Consider the following 12,628-nt stretch of genomic DNA (forward strand, 5'->3'; position numbering starts at 1 on the left):
GCCACTCACCAGTGCCCATCAGTGCAGCCTATCAGTGCAGCGCACATCAGTGAAGGAGAACAATTACTTATTTAAAAAATGTACTGTCAGAAATTTAAAAAAAATTTTTTTTTCCAAAATTGTCTGTCTTTTTTTAGTATAAAATAAAAACCCCAGCGGTGACTAAATACCACCAAAAGAAAGCTCTATTTGTGTGAAAAAAATAATAAAAATTTTATTTGGGTACAGCATTGCATGACCGCGCATTGTCATTCAAAGTGTGACAGCGCTGAAAGCTACAAAATTGGCCTGGGCAGGAAGGGGGTGAAAGTGCCCTGTATTGAAATGGTTAAGGAAAAAACCTACCTGCCTTCATAAGGACTGGCTATAAGCTGCGTGTTCTGCAGTGACAGAGAAAAGTGTAGCTGCTCAGTAGTGATTTGTGTAGGAAAGAATCCACAAGTGGTTGGAAATTTCCCTGATCACAGGTATAAAGCTATTGTATTGCGCCAGCTTGGACTAAAGCACAATCTATAGATCACCTTTGCTGTGAATTCACAGTGGACTGCGGAGAATTGAAGCCGGACTGGGAGCGGCAAGTTGAGATTCTCTCTAGGCTCCTGGCGGGGTGACAGGCTGAGTCAGTAGTCACCTCGTTACCTGAAAAACAAGTCCTTGTTATTGCTCATTCACAATGATACAAGCATGCGTTCATATGTGTTTTAAAAGCTCCATTTACATATCAACATTTGAAAATAAATACGGTTTTATTCATGTTTGTTGTATTTAAAAGTTTGAAGCTGTGAGCACTTTCCACAGAAAAGCAGTGGCAAGAGAAATGCAGAGGGAGGGGGGAATGTGTAAAGCTCTGCATTTCTCTTGCCATTGCCCGTGGAAATGGCTCACAGCTCAGACAAGCGGCACTTATGAATCAGCCGTTGGCATCAAAGATGGTGTCAGGTCAGCCACAGCAGGGGGACAGGTTGGACCTCATAAATAGGGTTTGAAAAAAATTAGCAACATGGGGCAAAGTACTAAATGTATTTTGTCCCATAGGGGGAAAGAACTGTAACAAAAAAAAATTATAATAAAATTATAATAAAATAAAATAATATATATATATATATATAATATATATATATAATAATAATTATAAAATAATATAATAAATTAAATAAAATATAATTATAATAAAACAAATAAAAATTATAATCTTTAAACCTTTGAGACAGAGACCATTGAGTACGGTCCGTGATACTTTTTTTATTTGCACTAACATACAATTTTTCAGGACAAGCTTTCGGGGTATGTCCCCTTCATCAAGATCCAAGCAGTACAATTACCTTAAACCTTTGAGGAAATAGAGTACATCCTTAAAGTAAAAAATGTAATGACTAAGCATCTGTTAAAAAAAAAAAAAATGTACCCTATGTCCAAAACATACCATTATTAAACACGGTTGTCACTTTTTTTTCATCTCATCAATTTTTGTGAGGAGGGAGTCCCCCTGTCAGAATACAATGTCTCAGCGGGAGAAATTTTTGCATCAACATCGCTTGTGTTGATGCTGCAATCTGTCATTTTTTTTTTTCATTCAACCTGCTAGTTAACCATAAAAAATAAAAAAAGGAGGTGTGTACCTCCTGATATCTGTTGGGGTATGTGTTCTCTTTTTTTAATTTTTACAGGATGGACAGAGAAGTATTGTACAAATTCAACATCAGCTGTCTATACAAACAGGGACCTGCTGTTTTTCAGCCATGAGGCCAAAACAGATGTAGGAGACACTGATGTGCTCCTTCTCTGAAGAATTATTGTTCTCCATTTAACCTTGCAGCAATGGAGACAGTTAGACCAGCCATAGATGGCTCGAATCATAGGCAGTTCAACCAGAATTGGCGGAGATTTAAACCGTGTGTGGGCAAGCTGAATGTACAAAGTTGATAGATCAACTTGGGTACAACCAGCCTACCAGATTCAGTAGCGATTATCGAGAGCAGCTGCTATAGTCACTAGCAATAATCACCGTCTTCTCCCGGTGGGGGCGGCTTCACCCCCCTGCCAGGAACAGACAAGCAGATAACTGCTTGGCAGAGATTGGCAAGGATTTAACTGTCAGCACTGTCTCTGTTGATGGGTGAATCATTCAAATTTCTTTCTTTGCACCGTCTATCGCCTGCCTAAATCTAAGCATCCACAGCACTCTCAGGCACATGCTCTACATCTCCCTCTCTATAGAGCCCAACATTCTTTTAGCATGCTTGTCTCATCCGCACCTTGCCCACAGCTGTTTCGGTTTGTCCCACTCGTGGTGAAAACTGTTGCTCGATGCCACCGCCGTACCAGAAATTTCATCCTGCAAAAAACAATATAGTAAACCATCAATTGGCCTACATCAACACAATTACATTTAAATTATCTAGTGGCTGAATATCATCTGAAATGCTTCTAAGGTAGCAAAAGTGCTGAAGTGCTGACACTGCAACTCAATCCCTGCGTGGCACTTACACGAGGGCCTTTATTTCTATCCAGGAATAAATTAAGTCTTGCCCCTCCCAGAGCTAAGCCTCCCCCTTGTCATTCAACTATTAAAAGCAGAACTTCAATAAGCAGTCAAGGTTCTGCCATTTGACAGTTGAATGACAGGAGTGGGTTTAATAGCAGGGATGGAGGATAGCAGAATTCAAAGCCCCCTTGGACGAAGGAGATTTCCCACTGGAAAGCAGGGATTGATCTGAAGAATGTCACAGGTACCTGTAGGCCTCAGGAGGTGCTGCAATGTTGATACCTAGAACCATTTTTCAAATGCTCAGGTTCAACTTTGAAGAGAATTACAGTAAAGAAAAAATAGATTCAGGTTTTATTTTGGCTTTAGATGGGAGTGGAGAAGGGTTACAGTGACGGCAAACCTTGGCACCCCAGATGTTTTGGAACTACATTTCCCATGATGCTCATGCACTCTGCAGTGTAGTTGAGCATCATGGGAAATGTAGTTCCAAAACATCTGTGGTGCACAGGTTCGCCATCACTGGGTTAGAACCTCTAAATGTTTGCAGCTGCCTGCCCCTCTTAGGTTATGGAGATGACTGAGGGGGAGTTGATCTGTAGACCTGCAAGGGAGAACACAGGCAAGGCTGATGACTTGGCTTTAAAATATCAGTGCAGCATTTGCACTGTGTTGCCATCTTTACCATGAGATTTCTGGCAGATCAACAGTTATTATGTACTTGCAAATGGTAAAACATGGGGAAATGTGCATGTATTGTATTTTTTATTTTGCCCTGACGTACACTTAAAAACATTAGTATAAAAAAATGAAGAGGGTTTGAAGCCTAATGCCAGGTCTTAGTGAAAATGTAAATAGTTGGCCCAAACAAACAAATTCCTTCACTAATCGATGCAGTGTCTGTGTGCGCTATAAAACTTGTATGCCGCATCAGATACATAGAGTATACAGCGCTGTGTTCCAGCAAGGAATTTCCCATCCCACTCCTGGAATAAAGTCAAAGCTGATGACTTTACTTGGGGGTGATGACTTGGGGGTGAGCTCTGCTCAACTATTCACAAGGAGGGTTTATATTTTATGAATGATTACAAGGCTTCCCCTCATTCCCCTACTTGGCGGAGGTGGAGCACGTGATGTCATCTGCCTGCCTATCCACCTCAGCCAATCAGAGGAAGTCTTGCATTCATTCAGAAACTACAAGGCTTCTTGTGAATGGCTGATCAGCGCTTAGCCTAACTACACACAGGTTAAAGAGCGCACACAGCTGCTGCATGTGTTATTGAAGGGAGTCGTTTGTTTGGACCAGCTTGGTCTAAACTATTTGAAGCAAAGTTCCACCCAAAAGTGGAACTTCTGCTGATCTGCTTCCTCCCCCCCTCAGGTGACACATGTGGCACATTTCGAAGGGAAGCCTGTATTAGACCTTCCCCACTTCTGGGTGATGGCGCAGCGGTACTGTCCCTTGGAAGTTTGGCCCCCCCTCGCCGGGCCAACTATAAAGTGCAGCAAGCTTCGCACATGCAAACCTTTTTAAATTGAAACGGTTACTTCTTCCTGCATGGGAAAAGAACCAATTCACTAAAAGATCTGCATACAAAAACAACTTCCCTTGACAGACATTTCAGACACAGAGGCCTTCTGCTGTTTCAATGATCTGTACCTGGTAATAGCGATGGCTACCCTGGCAGCAGAGCGGAAACGAGTGAAGGCTCTAGAATGATTGGTGATCACTTCTAGATCAGTGTACGTTGGCTGTCCGCCCATCCTGGCTATCAGAGCTAGCGTGGCCTCCTCGCACTCCTGGAACCCTCCAAGTAAAAGCAGCAGGTACTTCTTCTGGTAGATCAGGGCTTTTCGAAAACTCTCCGATCGCAGGTATTTTCCATAAACCCTCTGGGAGAAACAGAAAAAAACTTTTAATGGGAATCATTCCAGTTATTACTAATGGTGTCTAGAGACACTAGATGGTGGAGGGCCATTCATAAAAAGGGTAGGAGGAGTACTCAGACCTCTCAGCAGTCAGCCATGAAAAATCCATCTAAGCTTCACATATACAATTGTGTTGTAATCCAACAGATCAAGTAAAGTGAACTTTGCCCATGCCAGTCAGGTTAACTTTAATCCCCCAACCCTGCCCTGGAGTACAGACTCACATTTCAATTACTTCTCCACCAATCTGTTTGGCCTAGGGGGACAGGAGAATCCTCCATGTGTTAGTTATGAGTTGTTCTAGTTGTAGCTTACACAGGGCTATGGATTACCACTATGTGACAGTGCTGATACTGGGTGATAGGCCAAACACTGTCACATGGAGTGAGTCACATGCTCCCCTATATCTTCAAGTTTTGTGAATGTATTTTTGCTCCTGATAAACAGAAACAATTAGGCTCCTTTCACACGGGTCCGTTCCGTCCACTGAATCCATTCTGCTCAGCAGGGGATCGATCCGTCAATCTGAGTAGGCGGATGACAGCTCCGTCTCCGCTCTATGTGCAGAGACAGAGCTGTCAGATCCCGCTGTCCTCTATAAGGGAATCGGATGAGAACGGACCGCCTGTCTGTTCTCATCCGATCCCATCCGAATGGAAAATAGGGTTTCCAGATTTCACGGACAGGATCGGATCGGATAGCAGCGGGTGTCAGCGGAGATGTCTCCGCTGACATCCACCGCTTCATAGGGATGCATGGAGCATCTGATCTGGTCTGCCTGAAAAACTGACAGGCGGATCGGATCGCCTGTGTGAAAGGGGCCTTAAAGTGGTTCTAAAGCTTTGTTTAAAAAAAATAAAAATAAATAAAAATAATAACAAACATGCCTATACTTACCTGCTCTGCATAATGGTTTTCCACAGAGCAGCCCTGATCCTCTTCTTCTTGTGTCCCCCGCTGGCACTCCAGGCCCCTCCTCTTCATAGGGAGTCCCCAAGGAAAGCCGATCTTCCTGGGGGCACCCGTGTGTGCCCACTCCCGAGCCTCGCTGCTGTTCGGCCCCCCACTTCACTAGATTTCATTGACAGCAGGAGGAGCCAATTGCTCCCACTACTATCAATCTGTCCAATAAGGGGAGAGACAGCGGGGGGGATGGGGGACTGCTGCGCTCATGCACATCGCTGGATCGGATAAGCTCAAGGAAAAGGGGAGCAGCTGCAGCACAGAAGATTTTTCCCCTTAATGCATAGAAAACATCAAGGTGAACAACCTTAAGGCTTTAGAACAACTTTTAAGGAAAAATGCTAATGGCCTTACATGCTGCAGTCTGATTGTATGATCGTTTTTAGGTCTACTCCAAACTACCTAGCACAAGAGCTTACCTGATTGGACACAAATGTAATTATTGTTTAGGTGAGGCTTAAGCTGGATACACACTAAACAATTGTCTTTAGATTTTTTCCTTTAGATTTACAATAACCATATGATATGAGGTCAAACCTAAACACTTTCAATTTGTATGCAATCAGGCAGGCCCTCACACTACATAGTTGAAGGTAAATCTAAAGGAAATCTAACAACAAAAGTTGTATAGTGTGTATCCAACTTTAGACTGCTTAGTTTTGCTAGATCTAAAGGAAACCGCACAGAGTATGCAATCTATGAGGACAGCTTTAGGGTCTGTGCTGACAGGCTTTGGGCTTGTGTTGATGGCATCTTTTTAAAATGCTTCTGAGATCATTCAGAATGCATTTACAGGTGCATCTGACCTCCTTCTATCTTGCTTAAGCTTATATGGGAATGTAAAACCCACTTGAAGCAAACAAAAGCCCATCAATCCGGGCCCATAGGCATATCGGGCGGGCAGGAATAGTTAAACCCAGCACACACACTTTAAGGCAGAATCCACGCACAGCACACTCCCACCTCCAAGCAGAGCCCGTCCACATCCAGATACACAGACTTGTTCACGAATAGTTGCTCACTTTCAGTGTCGTGTTGTCAGTCCCCCGACCAAAATCCCTCTGCATGATTTCATTCCTCAGCTCTGCTTTTACTTTGGACAATTCAGCCTCTGTCTGCTTCAGAGACTTGTGCAGGCTGAGCTTCTCTCTGCTCCACGCTTCTCTCTCTGTTGCTAAAAGTGTATCTGTGTTCAGGGAGTTATCCACCGTAGACTGAAGAAGGAAATATAAGACATATAAGTCATATATAAGACATATAAGACATACAATATAAGTGTAATCAGAATGACAACAGGCAAAAAGATCACATATACCTTCAATCGTCGCAGAACACTGTTCTGGTAGGTTCATGCAACCATATGAAATCTCCCTAGCCTGGGATCACAGTAGATGCGGTGCGAGTTCACAGCAAATTCGGCACCGCAACTAAACTGCGATCCCTCCACGCAAACCAATTGCGGAATGTATGATAAGTAAACGACACCCCACAATCGGTTTGCAACACGCAGTGTTGGTGAAGACCCATTAGAGCTGCATGATTAATCGTTAATAAATTACGATATGGATTCAACCCCACCCTCTCCCCCACCTCACGATCCTAAAACAGAATTTCGTCCATTGATACAGAGCAGAGCTGTTCTCTGCTCACTCACAGCTGTCGAAGAAAATCGAAGAAAAAAAAAAAAAAAAAGAGCCTCTGCAAATGTTTATCAACATTGCTAAGGCTGGGAGATAACTATAAAGACAATGTTTTACAATGTATCATTTCCTTCTTTTAGATCAAAGGAATGAACTTCCGCCTGTAAATGAGGTCAGTTTAACCACTTAAAGGCCAGGCCTTTTTCTGACATTTGTTGTTTACAAGATATAATCAGTATTTTTTGCTAGAAAATTACTTAGAACTTCCACATTATATACAGTACAGACCAAAGAGTTTTCTTTATTTTTATGACTATGAAAATTGTAGAGTCACACTTTAAGAGGTTGTCACCTGAAATGGTTTTCACTTCACAGGTGTGCCCTGTCAGGTTTAATAAGTGTGATTTCTTGCCTTATAAATGGGGTTGGGACCATCAGTTGTGTTGTGCAGAAGTCAGGTGGATACACAGCTGATAGTCCTACAGAATAGACTGTTAGAATTTGTATTATTGCAAGAAAAAAGCAGCCAAGTACAGGAAAACGAGTGGCCATCATTACTTTAAGAAATGAAAGTCAGTCAGTCCGAAAAATTGGGAAAACTTTGAAAGTGTCCCCAAGTGCAGTCACAAAAACCATCAAGCGCTACAAAGAAACTGGCTGACATGCGGACCGCCCCAGGAAAGGAAGACCAAGAGTCACCTCTGCTGCGGAGGATAAGTTCATCCGAGTCACCAGCCTCAGAAATCGCAGGTTAATGGCAGCTCAGATTAGAGACCAGGTCAATGGCACACGGAGTTCTAGCAGCAGACACATCTCTAGAACAACTGTTAAGAGGAGACTGTGTGAATCAGGCCTTCATGGTAGAATATCTGCTAGGAAACCACTGCTAAAGAAAGGCAACAAGCAGAAGAGACTTGTTTGGGCTAAAGAACACAAGGAATGGACATTAGACCAGTGGAAATCTGTGCTTTGGTCTGATGAGTCCAAATTTGAGATCTTTGGTTCCAACCACCGTGTCTTTGTGCGACGCAGAAAAGGTGAACGGATGGACTCTACATGCCTGGTTCCCACCGTGAAGCATGGAGGAGGAGGTGTGATGGTGTGGGGGTGCTTTGCTGGTGACACTGTTGGGGATTTATTCAAAATTGAAGGCATACTGAACCAGCATGGCTACCACAGCATCTTGCAGCGGCATGCTATTCCATCCGGTTTGCGTTTAGTTGGACCATCATTTATTTTTCAACAGGACAATGACCCCAAACACGCCTCCAGGCTGTGTAAGGGCTATTTGACCAAGAAGGAGAGTGATGGGGTGCTGCGCCAGATGACCTGGTCTCCACAGTCACCGGACCTGAACCCAATCCAGATGGTTTGGGGTGAGCTGGACCGCAGAGTGAAGGCAAAAGGGCCAACAAGTGCTAAGCATCTCTGGGAACTCCTTCTAGACTGTTGGAAGACCATTTCAGGTGACTACAATTTTCATAGTCCTGAAAATAAAGAAAACTCTTTGAATGAGAAGGTGTGTCCAAACTTTTGGTCTGTACTGTATATATATATATATATATATATATATATATATATATATATATATATATATATATATATATATATTTTAGCAGAGACCTAGAGAATAAAATGGCGATCATTGACAATTTTATGTCACAGTGTATGTGTGCAGAGGTTTTTCAAACACGATTTTTTGGAAAAAAATACACTTTAAAGAAAAAAAAAAAAAACAATGAACTAAACAGTAAAAAGTTAGCTTAATTTTTTTGTACAATGTAAAAGATGTTACGCCAAGAATCGTGAGAGGATCCTGATCTTTATTCCAAACACAAAAATTGTGATTCTCATTTTATCCAGCATCGTGCAGCTCCACACCCATGCGATCAGATTCTGGTGTAGACAAAAAAAAGGTCCTGCACCAGTTTGGTGCGAATGCAGTGCAATTTGAGCCATACAAATCCATGGCTCAAATCGCACCCCAGAGACACAGCATGTAATTCGCACAGGAATGTGCTGCGATTCCTGTGCGAATTATATGTGGTGTCTCGCACCGCAACAGTGTGAACCCGGACTAAGCCCTTGTTCACACTGAACGTGACTTTGAAATCATGCAAGTTTATTTGAACTCGCACTATTTCAAAGCCGCATTTCAGTCCGACTTCAGGGATGACTTCAAAGACATCTGTGCAGCTTCCCGCACAGATATCTATGAAAATTGCCCCTGAAGTCGCCAAAAGTAGCGCAGGAACTACTTTTGGAAATTGGTGCAGCACCGCAAAGTCGGCTTCGTACTGATTGGGACCCTCCCATTGCCGGCAATATGCTGCGATTTGACCTGTCAAATCGCATGTCAAATTGTGTCGGGGCTTAGACTGCAATTCCACACATGGCTTCAATCAGCAGTGTTCAAACTGAAGTCAGAGCTTTAAGCCAAAACCTGATCAAAGATTTCTGTTGCTACCTGTTTGGATTGCGTTTTGTTAATGAGCCAGACTGCCTTTAAGTACGGTTTCTATCTGCTATCTGAGCTGACCACTTGACCTCTGGAAGATTTATCCCACCTTCATGACCAGGTCATTTTATGCTTTATGGCACTGTGTTATTTTACCAGACAATTGCACAGTCATGCAATGCTGTACACAAAAAACATTATTTTTTTATAAAATAATGTTTATTTTAATAAATATTTATTTTTCCCCACAAATAGAGCTTTCTTTTGGTGGTATTTGATCATCACTGGGTTTTTTATTTTTGCACAATAAATGAAAAAAGACCAAACATTTTGAAAAAAAAAAGTATATATATTTTCTTCTTTTGCTAGAAAACATATCAAAAATCAAATTTCTTCATAAATTTAGGCCAATATGTATTCTGCTACATATTTTTGGTAAAGAAAATCCCAATAAGCATAAATTGATTGGTTTGCGCCAACGTTCTTGTGTCTACAAACCATGGTATATATACTGGAATTTGTATTTATTTATTTTTTACACAAGTAATGGCCGCCATAGCGACTTATAGTGGGGACTGCGATATTGCGGCAGGCAATGCCACTAACTGACACTTTTGACAGTTTCTAGGAACCAGTGACACTAATACAGTGATCAGTGCTAAAAATATGCACTGTCACTGTACTGACACTGGCTGGAAAGGGGTTAAACATCTAGCCGGGGTTTGTGTGTACTATGTGCTGCTTTTACTAAGGGATGTGCTGGTTTTTATTCCCACTACATCCCTGCTGACTAGGGATGATCGAACTTTTGAAAAGTTCGGTTCGACCAGAACACCCGAACTTCACGAAAGTTCGGTTCGGATTTCAGAACCCCATTGAAATCAATGGGACCCGAACTTCGGTAATCAAAAAACACCATTTTGAAGCCCCAAAACCCAATAAATGCCCCTAAAAAGTGCCTAGGGTTCTGGGTCATGCCCCATTAACTATTAATCACACAAAAAAAAGTTCTTAAAAATTGTCATTTTTGATAAAAAAGCCAATTATTGAAAAATTAAAAAAAAAAAAAAAGATTTTTTGATTTTTACTTTGGATTTAGTATCTGGGGGGTCTAAAAGGTGTGCATGTGAAGTTTCAGCTCTGTAGCATGTCCAGAACCATGAAAAAAAAATAGATAATTTTTCAGTAGAACAGGGATGTGGTTCGGGAGCCTCCTTTAACTTTAACACCTATATGATCTTTTTTTCTGGTTCTGGAAATGCTACAGAGCTGAAACTTCACAGGTACACCTTTTAGACCCCCCAGACACAAAATCACACAAAAAAAAAGTTCTTAAAAATTGTCATTTTTGATAAAAAAGCCAATGATTGAAAAATTATAAAAAAAAAAAAAAAAAAAAAAAGAGATTTTTTTATTTTTACTTTGGATTTCAGATCTGGGGGGTCTAAAAAGTGTACATGTGAAGTTTCAGGTCTGTAGCATGTCCAGAACCAGAAAAAAAAAGATCGTTTGTATTAGAAAACTTTAAGCACAGGAATATGGCTTCTCTGCTGTAACACCTTGCCGGTTTAATAGCAGGCATTTTTTTGGGATCTTTGCAGTCAGGAAAAACATCTGAACTTGTGTATAGTGGTACTGTGCACAAGTTCTGATGTTTTGCCTGCCTCCAAAACCCCCCAAAAAATGCCAGCAAAAACACACCTGGGCATTTTTTTTTTTTTGACGCTAGCGTTTTTTTTGGCATTTTTTGGGGTTCTTTGCAGTCAGGAAAAACATCTGAACTTGTGTATAGTGGTACTGTGCACAAGTTCTGATGTTTTGCCTGCCTCCAAAACCCCCCAAAAAATGCCAGCAAAAACACACCTGGGCATTTTTTTTTTGACGCTAGCGTTTTTTTTGGCATTTTTTGGGGTTCTTTTGAGGCAGGCAAAACATCTGAACATGTGTATAGGGGGTATATATAGGCATATATGTCTGAATATATACCCCTAGACATATATAGGTGTGATAGTAGCAGAAATATATTACTGTAAATGATTTCATTAGCGCAAGCATTTATTTCTGCTACTATCACACCTATATATGTCTAGGGGTATATATTCAGACATATATGTCTATATATACCCCCTATACACATGTTCAGATGTCATGTCTGACATCAAACATGTCCTCAAAAAAACACTGGCAGTGGCAGCCCCTGCAGCATAAAAAATGCTTGCTGGTGAGAAGCCACATACCTGTCCCGAAGCAACTCAGAGAAATGATCATTTCTCTATAGCGGTCACCCTGCTATGGAAGGGTTTTGTCACCCTTCCATAGCAGTCACTGTCAGTTAACCCTACACTACACTACGGTCCCCTGACACTTAACACTTTCCCTACAGAAACTAAATTTTTGAAGCTAACTTAAGTGTAAAGGAGCACTCTAACTACACTAGATATCCCTTTCCTCACACTAAAAATAGCTAAATGACACTTTTAAAGTAAAATTAACAGAACTGCTTCCACTCTCTTCCATGTCCAGTATAACAATGCTGGGAATATGGCGGGGGGGATCTTATATACTGGGGGGCGTATTCACTAATGATTGGTCTAGGGACCCCCTAGTCACTCCAATCACATTCCTAGCATTCTCCTGGCCCCTCAATTGGCTTTTGCTAATGGTTCTGGTCCAATCACGGGCTTTTAAAGCCCATTTCCTGAAGCATTGCATTTTGGGCGGTTCTGGTTGCCGAATTCCGAACTTTTTGGGCAAAAAGTTCTAAATTCGGCCGAACCTCGAACACCCAATGTTCGGGCCGAACCGATGGTGGACCCGAACCGTTCGATCATCCCTACTGCTGACAAAACGGAGCTCTGCATTGTTTACTGTGTCCTGTCGTCCTCTTTGACGATCAGCGGGTGCAGGCAGTCATCCATTGGCTGGCACCCTCTGATCGACTTGCGCTGTAACTAATCACAGCACCCCCCACCTGGAGGAACAGAATCACGTATATATACGTGATTCTGCACAACCGGCCCGCACTGTAGCAGAAAAGCTTTTGTCTAATAATTTGTACTATGACTTCCACCATCAAGTTGGCTATCAGCAATTCTAAGTGCTGCGCTCAATGTTGTGAGCAGCAAAAAGTATATAACCTTCACCTTGATCCCT

The 12,628-nt window shown here is 41.9% G+C and overlaps 1 protein-coding gene across 1 annotated transcript in view; it reads right to left on the reverse strand.

Moving 5' to 3' along the window:
* Positions 1-12,628, reverse strand: part of AKAP9 (A-kinase anchoring protein 9) — a gene marked incomplete at its 5' end in the record, with an annotated part of 407,878 nt that overhangs the window by 9,220 nt on the left and 386,030 nt on the right. Inside the window, 4 exon segments of the mRNA XM_082257825.1 lie at positions 522-639; positions 2,256-2,335; positions 4,146-4,378; positions 6,400-6,591. Of these exon segments, the coding sequence (XP_082113951.1) occupies positions 522-639; positions 2,256-2,335; positions 4,146-4,378; positions 6,400-6,591 (623 nt within the window).

Source organism: Pelophylax lessonae, assembly GCF_965119305.1.
Source record: "Pelophylax lessonae genome assembly, chromosome: 5".
NCBI classification, from domain to species: domain Eukaryota; kingdom Metazoa; phylum Chordata; class Amphibia; order Anura; family Ranidae; genus Pelophylax; species Pelophylax lessonae.